This window comes from Hyperolius riggenbachi, chromosome 8 (assembly GCF_040937935.1).
Source record: "Hyperolius riggenbachi isolate aHypRig1 chromosome 8, aHypRig1.pri, whole genome shotgun sequence".
In the NCBI taxonomy this organism is placed as follows: Eukaryota; Metazoa; Chordata; class Amphibia; order Anura; family Hyperoliidae; genus Hyperolius; species Hyperolius riggenbachi.
The window spans coordinates 257322539-257340317 of NC_090653.1; the positions used below are offsets into that span (position 1 = coordinate 257322539).

General features: G+C 48.1%; 1 protein-coding gene across 2 annotated transcripts in view; it reads right to left on the reverse strand.

Annotated features, from left to right (window-relative positions):
- LOC137527785 (properdin-like) overlaps positions 1–17779 on the reverse strand; it is a 150758-nt gene that overhangs the window by 129754 nt on the left and 3225 nt on the right. The window contains exon 1 of one of the 2 annotated variants that reach the window (XM_068248683.1): positions 17443–17497. The exons of the other annotated variant lie outside the window; for it this stretch is intronic. Within the exon in view, the coding sequence (XP_068104784.1) occupies positions 17443–17482 (40 nt within the window). The 5' untranslated portion in view covers positions 17483–17497. Of the gene's footprint in view, positions 1–17442; positions 17498–17779 lie in introns of those variants that run through there. 2 annotated transcript variants of the gene reach the window in all.

The window sequence follows — 17779 nt, forward strand, 5'->3', positions numbered from 1 at the left end:
AGGGGGGGAGGTTTGGGCTGAGTTGCATGGCACTGCAGCGAGGCCTTAAAGCTGAAGTGGCCTATTTAGTGAAAAATGGCCTGGACTTTAGGGGGGTTTAACACCGTGGTCCTTAAGTGGTTAAATTATATCCCTTGCACAATGTATGGTGACAATATTTTATTTGGAAATAAAGGTGCATTTTTTTATCAGTTTTACATCCATTACTAATCACATGCCTATAATTTAATAATCATGTATGCTCTGGCCATACATATTAATGAGAGTCTGAAGAGAGAATAAAACTCGCTTTTTACCTTATATTCAAAAACGCCGCTATCCCGCGGCTGAACGAGGGGTCTTTACCCCACAAATCCCCTCCGTGCTGTGCGGGGAGCGCTTCCTGTTGAGGCAGGGCTAATGGCCGCAGCCCTGCCTCTCAGCGCAACTATCAGCGCTAATCGCCGCCTCTCCCGCCCCTCTCAGTCTTCCTTCACTGAGAGGGGCGGGGAGAGGTGGAGATCCGCTGCTGATAGACAGGGCTGCGGCCATTAGCCCTGCCTCCATGAGCAGCAAAATCTACGACCAAGTTGGTCGTGAATTTTGCAGGGGGGATTTGGGGGGTAAAGACCCCCCCGTTCTGCCGCGGGATAGCAGCGTTTTAGCAGGGGCAAACATGCCCCTGCTGAATATAAGCTAAAAAGCGAGTTTTATTCTTGCTTCAGAGTCTCTTTAACCACTTAAGCCCTCAGTCGTTTTCACTTTATGCATCCGAGCAATGTTCACCTCCCATTCATTAGCCTATCACTTTATCACTACTTATCACAATGAACTGATCTATATCTTGTTTTTTCCACCACCAATTAGGCTTGGGGGGTACATTTTGCTAAGAGCTACCTTACTGTAAATGCATTTTAACAGTAAGAATAAGAAAAAAACAGAAAAAAATCATTATTTCTCAGTTTTCAGCCATTATAGTTTTAAAATAATACATGCCTCCATAATTAAAACCCACGTATTGTATTTGCCCATTTGTCCCGGTTATTTCACCGTTTAAATTATGCCCCTATCACAATGTATGGCGACAATATTTTATTTGGAAATAAAAGAGCATTTTTACTGTTTTGCATCCATCACTATTTACAAGCTTATAAATTTTTTTTAAAATATTTCATCTTTACATAGATATTTAAAAAGTTTAGACCCTAAGGTAAATATTTATGTGTTTTTTTTAATTATTGTAATGGTTTTTTTTTGTATTTTTTATTAAACATTTTATGTGGGTATTTTTGGGAGGGTGGGATGTAAATAGTGTTTGATTTGGGGAAATATATGTGTAATGTAATTTTTTTTTTACTTTTAGATGTAGTTTTACTTTTTGGCCACAAGATGGCAACCTTGAGTTTGTTTACATGACGTCACTCTAAGCGTACAATGTACGCTTAGAGGGACATAGGAGTAAGAAAAAGCGAAGCTTCCGAGAGAAGCTGTCGCTTTTTCTGTGGGGAAGAGGAATCAGTGATCGGGCACCATGGCCCGATTCATTGATTCCTGGGCTAATGAATCCGCGGTCGGGAGTGCGCGTGCACATGCACGATCGGCCGCGGGAGCGCGCATGTCCTCCTTGATGTTTTATATACGTCAAGGAGGACAAAGTGGTTAAACATTTTTTAGTCCATGATGTATGTAGGTGTAATTTTACTATTTGGCCACAAGATTCTCTCACGCATTACTTCCTATTAGCGTACAATACGTACGTTAAAAAGGAAGTAATTCGTGGCTGTGTTACTTCGGAAGTGACCCAAGAAACTCGTCATTGATGCCTGCGATCATGGTGCCCTAGAGGGGAGATGAATGCCCATTCATAAATTTAACGATAGGCGGCGGGAGAGTCGGAAATGAGCGAGTGGGAGGCAGCGCGGTGGCAACAATTGAGAATGATCACTGTTTTTTTCAAAAACAGTGATCATTCTCAGCGGACATGCACGGATTGGCTCAGGGGACTTCTGTCCCCTGTCACCAATCCCCCCTGTCGCTGGGACCATCACGATTGCGGGCTTCCGCCTGCACGATAGCACACAGCCCTCCAGAATGCACAGAGGTGAGCCTCACGTCCCTGCAGCTACAGCAGCACCTGCCACGGACGTGAGGCTCATGTCTGGGTGGCAGTAATGATTAAATGAGAATTACAGTGTGGAGAAACACACACATTTTTTTTTGCAACAGACAGTGTTATCGTTTTTGTAACCATCAGTATTAGGGTGCTGATGGTTAAAAAAACGATAACACTGTGTATTGCAAAAATTCTTAGCTTGTTTGACTTGACCCTCCCAGTTACTCCTATTGATTTTCTGATGAAGCAGTTAATGCCTGTGAAATGTGTTGCATTTTTGGAGTGTTTGATTAAATAATTTTTCAACTTGTAATTGACTGTTTATGTCTATTTGGGGAGGCAAGTCGACCACTACTTTCCCTTTTAGACTGTTTTTAATGTGTTTTCCTCTACTCTAGCACCTCTGTCCTATAACCAATCAAGTATTCTAGTCTACCCCTGGTGGAGGGATTTTACCCCGATTTATCTGATGCACTGCCTGCGCGTGGCAATATTACCATAGGTTCGTGCATCTGGCCTTATATATGCATTTGCGCACCTTTTTAAAAATGCATACATTTTTAAAATGCTTTGTATGTGGCTTTCAATAGAAAACCCATTCAGATCTGAGAGGGATCTATCTTTTGGGCACGTCGAGAAGCCATCTGTTAAGGTAGTCATACATCTGGCAATATTGTGGGCCAATTGACCATCCAATTCAATATTTTTATCAAATTGGATGAATATCAGTGCCGCAACATGTCCACCCGATTGATGATTCAATGGATCATGGGCTGAAATCTGTGGAATTGATCGGTCAGGCAGGAAATTCCTCAAATGGGTGCGCAGCAGTAACGGTGAGCACTATCGTGATCACCGATGTACTCGATGGACCCCTGTCCGCTGTCCCCTAAGTGTAAGATGTCCCCCCTGGTGCCCGTGCCATGTAATTCTCACATGTCCCACTGGCGCTACTCCCAGCATCCTTGCTGTCATCCACATTACTGCGAGTGCCGGTATTACATGGCACCAGGCGCGTGTCTGAGACATCACCAGGGGCGTAACTAGGCTTAATAGGGCCCCCCTGCACAAATGATAGCATGGGGTCCTCTTGGTCCCTGAAACCCAAGCAGGTCACGTGATCAGGAGCTGGCAAATGGCAGCAGAGAGTGTTCTGCTTTGAAGCAGCATCTGGAAGCAGGAAAAAATTACAGACTCTCCTGCTACTTGCTACTCTACATGGTGGCAGGACGTGCAGGGACTTTTTTTGAGCGAACGGCGATTTTTTTTTTTTGCTAATTGGCTGCACTTGCTGTTGGGGAGAGGGAGGAGTGGCCCCCCAAAGCCTCCGGGCCCCCCTGCAATGGCGGGGGTCGCAGGGATGATTGTTACGCTCATGGACGTCACACGTGTGCTATGTACTACAGACACTCATGGTAATGGTGTTGACGGCAAAAATGCCGCTATTGCACCAGCAGGGCAGGTGAGGATTTAAAAAGCCCGGGCATGAAGGGACGATATTTTACACTTGGTGGTGTCACTAGGCAGATTCCTGATAAATGTTATACTGAAATCTATCAGGAATCGGTCCAGAGTGTGTGGGCAGGCAACAGACCTCTCTCTGATCAGATTCGATCAGAGAGAGATCTGCATCATGATCAGTCTGTCCAAACATCGCCTTAGCGGTAATCCCGAGTCAGGCTCGGGATGGAAATCCGCAGCCCAGAGCGGTAATCCCGTGCCTGAGTGAGTTATATGTAGTAATATATGCCAGCACAGGCAAACTACTCGCCGCAAATAGCTATGGGCAGGCTGGCCCTTTACTACTTCCGGGTTTGCAATGTCCCGCAGTAGTATGGATGCCCTGACCCGGACACGTTCATTAGTATGCATGCCCTCTACCGGCGGTGCGCGTCCTTGATGGAGTGCCTGTGGCCGGCCAAACTTTGCGCATGACCGTGACTTCACGAAGCGTGCCCGGAAGTAGTACACAGCCAGGCTGCGCCGGCGAGCAGTTTGCAATCATCTCTAGTTATATGCAGGGCTGTGGACTCGGAGTCGGAGTCAAGGAGTCGGGGCAATTTTGGGCACCCCGAGTTGGAGTCAAAGTCGGAGTCAAGGAGTCGGGGCAATTTTGGGCACCCAGAGTTGAAGTCGAAGTCAAGGAGTTGGGGCAATTTTGGGCACCCGGAGTTGAAGTCGGAGTCAAGGAGTCGGGGCAATTTTGGGCACCCGGAGTCGGAGTTGGAGTCGTGGTTTCGTAAACTGAGGAGTCGGAGTCGGGATTCGAATGATTTTTGTACAAAATCCACAGCCCTGTTAGGTATTAGACTAAGGAGTCGGAGTCGAGGAGTCTGAGTCATTTTGGGTACCCGAAATCGGAGTTGGAGTCGTGATTTCATAAACCGAGGAGTCGGAAACTGAGTTGGAGTCGGAAGATTTTTGTACCGACTCCACAGCCCTGGCTATATGCAGGAGCTGCTGCAGATCTCTCTGGGGTAAGTTTTTTTTGTTTTTTTGTTGTGTTTATGGTCTAAAAAACATTGCAAGACTTTTAGACCCTAAATCTGCAAAGAATCATAATGCCAGGGAGGTTAAGGTAGCCGTACATCAGGCAATAATGGGCAGATTCAACCAAATCTCTCCCTGATCGAATCTGATTAGGACGGGCACCATCACAGAGGACAGGTGATGTATAAGTGCACACATACATGCACATTTATACACTAGGGTCTTTCATCGCTTGTCCCAATATTGCTTGCCAGTACCGCCGCGCACCCGATTGACCACAAAGGCCCAACATTTTGCAGCATGTCTGAAATTGGTTGAATCATCAATTGGGTATGCACTTGGTGGCACCGATTTTCATCCGATTCAAAAGTAATTATCAAATCGGATGGTTGATTGGCCGCCAAGTTGCTAGATGTATGGGTACATTTAATTTGACAAGCTGTTCGAGGTAATTTGCATAGATAAATCAAATTAACTCTTGCTTACCTAGGTTTATCTCATCATGTCACTACAGGTATATCTGATAAGGAAACAAACACCCTTCTGTCACACAAACATTTCCTCATCCTGAGAGGTTTTTGTCATTGTTTGTCAGTCGCTGTGCTTGCTCAGTACTTTACCACTAATCTTTCCAGAATTCCTTCATTGTTCACTTGTTTGGGTAGCTATGTGGAAATGTAACGTATAACCTGATCCTTTATACATACCGTTTCTAGGCACAAATCTTAAACTACCTTCTAATAACTTGGTAATGCTGCATTTTCTATGAGTGAAATGAGCTATATCTATATAAAACTGCGTGTGTGTGTGTGTGCGCGTGTGTGCGTGCGTGCGTGCCGCGATCACTCAAAAATGGCTTGACCGATTTGAACGAAACTTGGAAGACAGATCCCTCACTACCTGGGATGATATGTTCTGGGGGTTTAGCATCCCCCCTGCACACCTGGGCGGAGCTACAAACAGCAAATCAGATTTCACCCATTTAAGTCAATGGAATAAAATGGAAAAGGCTGCCATTCTCACACTAATCAAGCCAGAGTCCCCACACTTGGCACAGATGGTCACTTGGTGACCGAGGTTACAAATCCAGGAAAAGTGGGCGGAGCATAAAACAGCCAATCAAATTTCAGCCATTAATTTTAAATGGGAAAATGTAAACTGCAGCCATTTTTACACTGTTAATCGCAGGGTTTTCAAACTTGGCCACTGGGTGAATGAGATTAAGATTCAGGAAAGTGGATGGAGCCTACAACAGCCAATCAAAATTCACCTACTGATTTTTAAGGGGAATATTGAAACTGCTGCCATTCTTACACTGTTTATGGCAGAGGCTTCAGACTTGCTACAGTCGGTCATTAGGTGACTGGGACCCAAATTCACTAAAGGGGCGGGGCCACAAACAGCCAATCAGATTTCCTTGGTGGATAAACCGCTTCCATTCACACATTTTTGATGCCAGGAACCTGAAAGCTCACAAACTTGATCATTGAGTGACTGAGTGTCCAAGTTACAAAAAGTGGGCGGAGCCAAAAACAAATTTTACTGGGAAAATATTAACTTCAGCCATTCTTACACAGTTAATGGCAGGGTTCTCAAACTTGGCACAGTTGGTCACTGGGTGAATGAGATTAAGATTTTGGAAGGTAGGTGGAGTCTACAACAGCCAATAAAAATTCACCTTTCGGTTTTCAAAGGGAATATTTAAGCTGCTACCATTCTTATACTGTTAATAGCAGATTCCTCAAACCTGGTACAGTTGGTCACTGGGTTCAAATTCAGAAAGAGGGCGGAGCCACAAACAGCCAATCAGATTTGTTTATTTTTCAATGGGAATATACAAAGTATTAATATCAAGGACCCCAAAGCTGATAAACTTGATAATTGAGTGACTGTACATGGTAGGGTTCCCATACTTGACACAATTGCCCACTGGGTGACTTGGATCAGGGCCGGCCGTAGGGTTCACAGCACCCTGAGCGTAACCAGATTTTGGTGCTGCCCCCCCCCCCCCATTCATCCTCTTCACGCGCATGCACGCACGCACACACACACAGACACAGATCACACAGACCACACAGACACAGATCAAATACATACGCAGATCACACACACATGCAGATCACACACACACATGCAGATCTCACACACACGCATGCAGATCACAGACACATGCAGATCACACACACACATGCAGATCACACACACACACACACACACACACACACACACACACACACACACACACACACACACACACACACACACACACACACACACACACACACACACACACACACACACACACATGCAGATATCACACACACACATGCAGATATCACACACACACATGCAGATTACACACACACACACATGCAGATCACACACACACATGCAGATCTCACACACACACATGCAGATCTCACACACACACATGCAGATCTCACACACACATGCAGATCTCACAGACACATGCAGATCACACACACACACATGCAGATCACACACACACATGCAGATCACACACACACACACACATGCAGATCACACACACACACATGCAGATCTCACACACACATGCAGATCTCACACACACATGCAGATCTCTCTCACACACACACACCATACATAAATCGGTGCTGCCAAGAACATGCCTGATCAATAGTGCAACCAATTTGGGGATGAAATTAGTTGCATGTATCGATTGGACATGCTGCAAGATGTAGGGCTGGCATGCTCGATCAGGTGCACAGTAGTAATAGAGTGCAATATCAGGATGAGGAACAAAACTCCCTGAGCTGTCCCCCCAATGTAAAATGTGCCCCCTCCCCCGCAGCCCTGTGTAGTATACTTTACCTGTCGGTGACCGCTCCTGGCTTCGGGGTCCATCCTCATACACGTGTCCCACTTGGTTGCTGGCGTATACGTGGGTGCATGCGTGAGGTCACACACGTACCCACGTATATGCCGGCAACTACGTGGGGCGTGTGTTTGGAAGGTAATACGGAGACAGCCAGCAACAGACACCGACAGGTAAAGTATACTGCACAAGCCACGGATTGGGGGGGCATGATGGATATTTACATTGCGGGGACATCGGAGAGGCGGCGTCACAAACCTGATTCCTGAGATATTTCATGCTGAAATCGATCAAGAATCGCCTGTGGTGTATGGGCAGTCGGCAGATCTCTCTCTGATCAAAGAGAGATCTATCTCTTAGTCGATCTGCCCATGTATGGGCACCTTAATAATAAAAATACTAAGGACTGTGTGGAAGGGAGAGAGGCATGAGAATGGGGAGGGAGATAGATGTGGGAAATAAAAAAGTGGGACATCAGAAAGAAGGAAAGATAAAGTGGTAGCGGCAGAGGAGATCTTGTGGGGAGATGAATAGTTTCTCACTAGTGCTCCAGTCTTTATTCAGTTTGGCTGGGACGTGCAGGGTTAAATAAACTATTATACTATGGTGAGAAGTGAGAAAGCAGAGAGGGGGAGGGGGTCAGGGGGACACTGCACAGATAACAGATCAAAGTCAGACAGAAAGTAAACTAGTCTTAATTGTCCAGCTTACACAGTGCTCTGCTCCACCCCCCACCCCCCCAATCGCTGGCTGAGTGAGGGTTTTAGATATATCCAAACTTGCCGCTCTGCAGCCTCACTGTCCATGTCGCAAACAGCTCTTTGCTCAGCTCCCCGGGCATTCTTCTGAATTAATTTCTAAGGGCTTTGCTTGATGACCTCATCAAGCGAGGACCCTTAAAGGGAAGGTTCAGGGTGACGTCATCGGACTACTGAGCCTGCGCAGTACAGCCCGGAGGACGTCCAATGACGTCATCGCGCCCGCGTGAAACGCAGATTGGAGCGCAGAAGAAGCCCGACCTGGCCGCCGGCCTGGCCAGGTCGGGTCGGACACCGGAGACCACCGGGAGCCTGCGGAGCGGCGGCGAGGGCACCTCCTGCCTGCCACGGGCTGGAGGAAGCCCCAGGTAAGTGGATGTGGATTTTGATTTTATTTTCCCTCACCCTGAACCTTTCCTTTAAAGCCACCATTCAGAAAAATGCCCCGAGTGCTGAGCAAAGCTGCTGGTGTTTGCGAGATGGACGGTGAGAGCCACTGCTGCCTGCACCGTTCTCTAGAGCAGGGCACATTAATCAGAGGGAATGAGGGAAGCTGTGTGGGGGGGAAGTCACTTTTATCAGAGGGAGGGAAGCATGCCCCCCCTGGAAGCTGGCACCCTGAGCGACCCGGTCAGGTCAAAGGCCGACCATGACTCGGATTAATATTCAGAAATGTGGGTGGAGCCTAACAGCTAATCAAAATTCACCTATTGATTTTCAAGGGGAATATTTACAGTGCTGCCATTCATACACTTTTAATGGCAGAGGCCTCAAATCTGCTACAGTCAGTCACTGGGAGACTGGGGTTTAAATTCTGAAAATGGAGCGGGCCAAAAACAGCCAATCAGATTTGTTTCATTTCAATGGTAAAATGCAACTTATTGATGCCAAAGACCCCAAAGCTCATAAACTTGGTCATTGAGTGACTGTATGTCAAGATTACAAATAGTGGGCGGAGCCAAAAACAACTAACTTTTTACATGGGAAAATATAAATTGCAGCTATTCTTAAACTGTTAATGGCAGAGTTCTCAAATTTTACACAGTTGGTCACTGGGTGACTGGGATTAATATTCGGAAAAGTAGTTTGAGCCTACAAGAGCCAATCAAAATTCACCTATTGATTTTCCATAGGAATATCGAAACTGCTGTCATTCTTACACTGTTAATGGCAGAGGCCTCAAACCTGCTACAGTCGGTCATCAAGTGACTGGGGTTCAAATTCACTAAAGGGGCGGAGCCACAAACAGCCAATCAGATTTGCTTTTCTGGATAAACTGCTTCCATTCATAAAATGATCATGCCAGGAACCCAAAAGCTCACAAACTTGGTCATTGAATGACTATGTGTCAAGGTTACAAAGAGTGGGTGGAGTCAAAAATTGATTTTTCTGGGAAATTGTAAACTGCAGCCCTTCTTCACTGTTAATGGCAGGGTTCTCAAACTTTGCACAATCACCGGTTGATTTTCAAGGGGAATAGTAAAATGTCTGCCATTCTTGCACTGTTAAATAATGGCACATTGCTCAAACCTGGTACAGTTAGTCATTGAGGTTCAAATTCAGAAAAGGGGACAGAGCCACAAACAGTTTCATTTCTTGGGAAAATACAAATTATTGATGCCAAGGACCCCAAAACTCACAAACTTGGTCATTGAGTGACTGTGTGTCAAGGTTACAAAAAGTGGGCGGAGCCTAAAACAAATTTCACTGGGAAAATGTAGACTGCAGTCCTTCTTACACTGTTTATGGCAGGGTTCTCAAACTTTGCCCAGATGGTCACTGGGTGACTGAGATAAATATTCAGGGAAGTGGGTGAAGCCTATAATAGCCAATCAAAACTCACCTGTTGATTTTCAAGGGGAATATTACAATTTCTGCCATTCTTGCACTGTTAATGGCACAATGCTCAAACCTGGTACAGTTAGTCATTGAGGTTCAAATTCAGAAAAGGGGACAGAGCCACAAACAGTTTCATTTCTTGGGAAAATACAAATTATTGATGCCAAGGACCCCAAAACTCACAAACTTGGTCATTGAGTAATTGTGTGTTGGGGTTAGAAAAAGTATGCAGAGCCAACACCAGCCAAATACATACCCGGGCAACACTGGGCAATCAGCTAGTACATCTTAAAATCCTGTCATAGTAGTCTGATCACATGACCAGAAGCAGGCACTCAGTTTCATATGTTGTGGGCAGGGCTGCTGCTGCTGCTGCTTGGATTACGTCATCCTCCTGTTTTTGAAAGGTGTCGCTGTCTGGCATATCAGATTCAAAATTAACAGTTGTTAACAAGAAAATAAGACTTCACGTTTTGAACGTTTGATATGTTGTCTTTGCACTATTTTCGTTTACCATATTTTTCAGTATATAAGATGCTCCAGTATATAAGACGCACCTAGGATTAGAGGGAAAAAATCTGAAAAAACAAAAAAAAAAAAAAACTAAACCTAGGTGCTTCTAAACTGCAGGGGTGTCTTATGGACCTTTTACCCCCCAAAAAACTGTCTCTAAGCTACGCTATCTACAGTAGTGTTGGGCGAACATCTAGATGTTCGGGTTCGGGCCGAACAGGCCGAACATGGCCGCGATGTTCGGGTGTTCGACCCGAACTCCGAACATAATGGAAGTCAATGGGGACCCGAACTTTTGTGGTTTGTAAAGCCTCCTTACATGCTACATACCCCAAATTTGCAGGGTATGTGCACCTTGGGAGTGGGTACAAGAGGAAAAAAAAATTAGCAAAAAGAGCTTATAGTTTTTGAGAAAATCGATTTTAAAGTTTCAAAGGGAAAACTGTCTTTTAAATGCGGGAAATGTCTGTTTTCTTTGCACAGGTAACATGTTTTTTGTCGGCATGCAGTCATAAATGTAATACATATAAGAGGTTCCAGGAAAAGGGACCGGTAACGCTAACCCAGCAGCAGCACACGTGATGGAACAGGAGGAGGGTGGCGCAGGAGGAGAAGAAGGCCACGCTTTGTGAGACACAACAACCCCGGCCTTGCATGAGGGCAAGAAGCGTGCGGATAGCAGGCTTTGTACCGCCATGCAGTCATAAATGTAATAAAGATAAGTGGTTCAATAAACAGGGACCACGCGGCAACGCTAACCCAGCAGCAGCAGACGTGATGGAACAGGAGCAGGCGCAGGAGGAGAAGGCCACGCTTTGTGAGACACAACAACCCAGGCCTTGCATGAGGGCAAGAAGCGTGCGGATAGCAGGCTTTGTACCGCCATGCAGTCATAAATGTAATAAAGATAAGTGGTTCAATAAACAGGGACCACGCGGCAACGCTAACCCAGCAGCAGCAGACGTGATGGAACAGGAGCAGGCGCAGGAGGAGAAGGCCACGCTTTGTGAGACACAACAACCCAGGCCTTGCATGAGGGCAAGAAGCGTGCGGATAGCAGGCTTTGTACGGCCATGCAGTCATAAATGTAATAAAGATAAGTGGTTCAATAAACAGGGACCACGCGGCAACGCTAACCCAGCAGCAGCAGACGTGATGGAACAGGAGGAGGCGCAGGAGGAGAAGGCCACGCTTTGTGAGACACAACAACCCAGGCCTTGCATGAGGGCAAGAAGCGTGCGGATAGCATGCTTTGTACCGCCATGCAGTCATAAATGTAATAAAGATAAGTGGTTCAATAAACAGGGACCACGCGGCAACGCTAACCCAGCAGCAGCAGACGTGATGGAACAGGAGCAGGCGCAGGAGGAGAAGGCCACGCTTTGTGAGACACAACAACCCAGGCCTTGCATGTGGACAAAAAGCGTGCGGATATAGCAGCAATGCTTTTTGCCGCCATGCAGTCATAAATGTAATACAGATGAGAGGTTCAATAAACAGGGCCCGGAAACGCAACACCATCCCAGATGTTCATTGGTCATGTTACTTGGTTGGGGTCCTGGAGTGTTGCGTAGTCATTTCCAATCCAGGATTGATTCATTTTAATTTGAGTCAGACGGTCTGCATTGTCTGTAGAGAGGCGGATACGCCGATCTGTGACGATGCCTCCGGCAGCACTGAAACAGCGTTCCGACATAACGCTGGCTGCCGGGCAAGCCAGCACCTCTATTGCGTACATTGCCAGTTCGTGCCAGGTGTCTAGCTTCGATACCCAATAGTTGAAGGGTGCAGATGGATGGTTCGACACAGCTACGCCATCTGACATGTAGTCCTTGACCATCTTCTCCAGGCGATCGGTGTTGGAGGTGGATCTGCACGCTTGCTGTTCAGTGGGCTGCGGCTGCATGGGTGTCAGAAAATTTTCCCACTCCAAGGACACTGCCGATACCATTCCCTTTTGGGTACTAGCTGCGGCTTGCGTTGTTTGCTGCCCTCCTGGTCGTCCTGGGTTTGCGGAAGTCAGTCTGTCTGCGTACAACTGGCTAGAGGAGGGGGAGGATGTCAATCTCCTCTCTAAAGTCTCCACAAGGGCCTGCTGGTATTCTTCCATTTTGACCTGTCTGACTCTTTCTTCAAGCAGTTTTGGAACATTGTGTTTGTACCGTGGATCCAGAAGGGTATAAACCCAGTAATTGGTGTTGTCCAGAATGCGCACAATGCGTGGGTCACGTTCAATGCAGTCTAGCATGAATTGAGCCATGTGTGCCAGAGTCCTACCAGAATCCTCATCATCCTCTTGTGAGCGTTGTGATAGTTGTTGTGATGCATCATAGTCGTCACCTTCCTCCTGGTCTGCTTCTGCTGACCATTCGCGTTGAATTGTTGAAGTCCAACGTGCACCGCTCTGGCCCTCGTCAGTGGTGGCATGAAATTCCTGCTCCAACTCCAGCTGTTCCTCCTCCTCTTCTTCGTCATAGCTGCTGGGGCCAGCGTTCCCTGAGGCGGATGGCCTGATGTTGGTACCATCACGCTGATCGTTTTCTCCTTCAGATTCCCCCAGTTGCATCATGACAGCTGTTTCCTTGATTTTTAACATCGACCTCTTCAGTAAACACAGCAGTGGTATGGTAATGCTGACTGAAGAGTTGTCACTGCTCACAAGCAACGTGGATTGCTCAAAATTTTGGAGGACTTGGCAGAGGTCCAACATGTTGGCCCAATCGGATCCACAGAAGCTTGGCAGCTGGCCGGATGCGCCTCGGTACTGCGCCGTCATGTACTGGACCACTGCACTCTTCTGCTCGCAAAAGCGGGCTAGCATGTGCAGCGTAGAATTCCAGCGCGTAGGGACATCACACAGCAAGCGATGGAGGGGGAGATTGAAGCGCTCCTGCATCTTGGCGAGTGCCCCCGAAGCAGTACTGGAATTTCTACAATGTTTGGACACTCGACGCACCTTCAACAGCAGATCGGGCACGCCTGGGTATGTCCTCAGGAACCGCTGAACTACTAGGTTCATCACGTGCGCCAGGCAAGGGATGTGTGTCAGCTTAGCCAACCTTAAAGCGCGAATGAGATTACTCCCATTATCACACACAACCATGCCCGGTTTCAGGTCCAGCGGTGCCAGCCACAAATCCGTCTGTTCCTTTATTCCCCTCCAAATTTCCTCCCCTGTGTGCTGCTTATCCCCAAGGCAGATTAGCTTCAGCAACGCTTGCTGACGCATGCCAACAGCTGTGCTGCACTGCTTCCACGATCCTACTGCTGCTGGGTTAGCGTTTCCGGATGAGGTACAGCTTTGAGATGCGTTGGAGGAGAAGGAGTCAGAGAGGTAGGTGCTGCTGTTATCCAGTGGGAGGGACGGCGGTGCAGCTGTTTGTGGCGTGGGCAACACCCGTGCCGTAGCAGGTGAGGAATCGCTGCCAGGCTCCACAAGGTTCACCCAGTGCGCGGTAAGGGAGATGTATCGACCCTGGCCGAACGCACTCGTCCAGGTGTCAGTGGTGAGGTGAACCTTGCAGGCAACGGCATTCTTCAAGCTTCGGGTTATTTTGCTGACCACGTGCTCATGCAACTCAGGCACTGCAGAGCGTGCAAAGTGGTAGCGGCTGGGAACCACGTAACGTGGGATGGCCACTGACATCATGCCCTTGAAGCTGTTTGTCTCCACCAATCGATATGGCAGCATTTCGCAGGCCAGAAGCTTGGCTATGCTGGCTGTTACTGCCACGGCCCGGGGGTCATTTGCTGGCAATTTCCTCTTGCGCTCAAACATCTCCGACACAGACAACTGAACCGTAGCGCTGCACACGGAAGGGCTGTTGGTTGTTGTGTTTGATGAACACTGGGAGACCTCAAGAGCACTACTCCGGAAAGTGACAGTGTCAGCGTCGTCTGATGTTTGTGAATGTTGTGAACCACGCAATGGCTGGGCTACTGCTGCTGCTGAGGCGGGTCTGGTGAACCCAAGGGAGGCAGTGTTGTTTCTGGTACCCTGTCCTGACGCGTTTGCCCAAAGAGTGGGATGTTTGGATAGCATGTGACGGCTCATGCTGGTGGTGGAGAGGTTGTTAATATTTTTCCCCCTGCTCAGGCGGGTCTTGCACACCTTGCAAATCGCCATGGTAACATCCTCAGTGCAGTCTTCAAAGAAAGCCCAGACTTTGGAGCACCTGCCTCCTTGCTGGCGATTTCTGTTTGCTCCTCTTTTGCCTCTCACTTGAACTTCCACGCTTGTGGTGCCTGAAATTGCGCGCCGCCTACCTTGTGGCACAAGGCGAACTCGTGCAGCAGTGTGTTCTTCAACAGACTCATCTGTGCTGCTGCTACGACGGCGATGTTCTCGTTCACAAACAAAATCTGGGTCTCTGTCCACATTGTCCATACCCTCCTCTTCCATCTCCTCAAACTCGTCATATGTCATTGTGGGCCACCGCCGTGGAGTAGAGCTCCCCACAACAACCTCTGCGCAGCACACTCCAACGTCGTCTTCCAGATCTTGTCGGCCGACCTCCTGCAATTGCAACCCCTCCTGCCCAAATTGCTCTGGGATTTGGGTTTCCGAGTCCTCTTCGGACTCGCCTCGTATTTCAGTGCGCGGTACATTTCCCACAGTTAACGGTTGTGAATCCAGGCACAACATTTCTGGCTGTTCCTCCATTGACCTTTGAAAGGTGGAAGTTTGTTGGGCTGGGAATAGCTCCTGCGAATACCCCATTGTGTCCTGAGGTAATTCATCGGACTGGTTATCTGGCAGTTGTGTGCGTGGTGTCGCTGCCGGTTGTGTCAGCTTTGTGCCCACTGGCTCCTTGTAACTGGCTGAGGACTCGGACCTCGTGCGTGATGTGCTGGTGCTGCTTAACCCACTGCTGGACGCTTGAGAGGTCATCCAAGTAATTATCTGGTCCTGTTCTTTTGGATTTGTGAGGGTTGTTGTCCTGGACAACATGGGTGGTATTGAGTGGGTTTTCTTGGGTGCTCCCCTGTGGCCTGTACGTGAACCGTCAGGGGAAACACCTCTTCCCTTGCCCCTCCCTCTTTCACCGGATTTCTTCCTCATTTCACTTATCCTTACAGTACACGCTGACTGGCAGCAGTACAGTGGCAGTACAGAAATGCTATACAGTACCACTATTCCCAGCAGCGACACAGAGCACAATGCTATACAGTGACGGGTGAGCGGTGTACCACTATTCCCAGCAGACACAGAACAGTGAACAGAATGCTATATAGTGTGGCTGAGCGAGCGGTGTACCACTATTCCCAGCAGACACAGAACAGTGAACAGAATGCTATATAGTGTGGCTGAACGAGCGGTGTACTACTGTTCCCAGCAGACACAGAACAGTACACAGAATGCTATATAGTGTGGCTGAACGAGCGGTGTACTACTGTTCCCAGCAGACACAGAACAGTACACAGAATGCTATATAGTGTGGCTGAACGAGCGGTGTACTACTGTTCCCAGCAGACACAGAACAGTGAACAGAATGCTATATAGTGTGGCTGAGCGAGCGGTGTACCACTATTCCCAGCAGACACAGAACAGTGAACAGAATGCTATATAGTGTGGCTGAGCGAGCGGTGTACCACTATTCCCAGCAGACACAGAACAGTAAACAGAATGCTATATAGTGTGGCTGAGCGAGCGGTGTACCACTATTCCCAGCAGACACAGAACAGTGAACAGAATGCTATATAGTGTGGCTGAGCGAGCGGTGTACCACTATTCCCAGCAGACACAGAACAGTGAACAGAATGCTATATAGTGTGGCTGAGCGAGCGGTGTACCACTATTCCCAGCAGACACAGAACAGTGAACAGAATGCTATATAGTGTGGCTGAGCGAGCGGTGTACCACTATTCCCAGCAGACACAGAACAGTGAACAGAATGCTATATAGTGTGGCTGAGCGAGCGGTGTACTACTGTTCCCAGCAGACACAGAACAGTACACAGAATGCTATATAGTGTGGCTGAACGAGCGGTGTACTACTGTTCCCAGCAGACACAGAACAGTACACAGAATGCTATATAGTGTGGCTGAACGAGCGGTGTACCACTATTCCAAGCAGACACAGAACAGTGAACAGAATGCTATATAGTGTGGCTGAGCGAGCGGTGTACCACTATTCCCAGCAGACACAGAGTGGCAGTAAACAGAATGCTATATAGTGTGGCTGAGCGAGGTACACAGAGTGGCAGTAAACAGAATGCTATATAGTGTGGCTGTGCAAGCGGTGTACTACTATTCCCAGCAGACACAGAGTGGCAGTAAACAGAATGCTATATAGTGTGGCTGAGCGAGGTACACAGAGTGGCAGTAAACAGAATGCTGAGCGAGCGGTGTACTACTATTCCCAGCAGCGACACACAATGACTGGGGGGGACCCTGGCTAGCGTGGCTGGAGCGCGAACTACCCTGCCTGCCTACCCAAAGCTAAACCCACAGACAAATGGCGGAGATATGACGTGGTTCGGGTATTTATTTACCCGAACCACGTGACAGTTCGGCCAATCAGAGCGCGTTCGGGTCCGAACCACGTGACCCGTTCGGCCAATCACAGCGCTAGCCGAACGTTCGGGGAACGTTCGGCCATGCGCTCTTAGTTCGGCCATATGGCCGAACGGTTTGGCCGAGCACCGTCAGGTGTTCGGCCGAACTCGAACATCACCCGAACAGGGTGATGTTCTGCAGAACCCGAACAGTGGCGAACACTGTTCGCCCAACACTAATCTACAGTAGCTACACTACACTAATCCCTGTTGCTCCTACCAGTTACACTATGTCTACATTTATCCCTGCTGCCCTACCAACTATGCTACACAGCAATACCCTACACTACACTTAAACTAAACTACACAACACTGCAGTACACTTTCATGATATACCTGCTCCTGCCGCCGCGATCCTCTCCCCTGGCTCTTGCATTTTCCGTGATCCTCTCCCTATCCGATCCTCTCCTCTCCTCCTGGCTCCTGCAGCGTGGGGTGCATGTATGGATGGAGGACGGAGCCCACAGCCAGCAGTGGTCACAAATAGGATACATATACTGCACTGGGCACATTGAACATTGGGGGGGGGGGGATATTGTCCGGTTGGCGGGCCGGCGGATGGGGAATCACAAAGCCGATTCCGGATTGATATCAGCATGAATCACCCTATGGTGTGTGGGCAGCTGACAGATTCCTCTCTAAACCGATTGGATCAAGGAGAGATTAGTCTTTT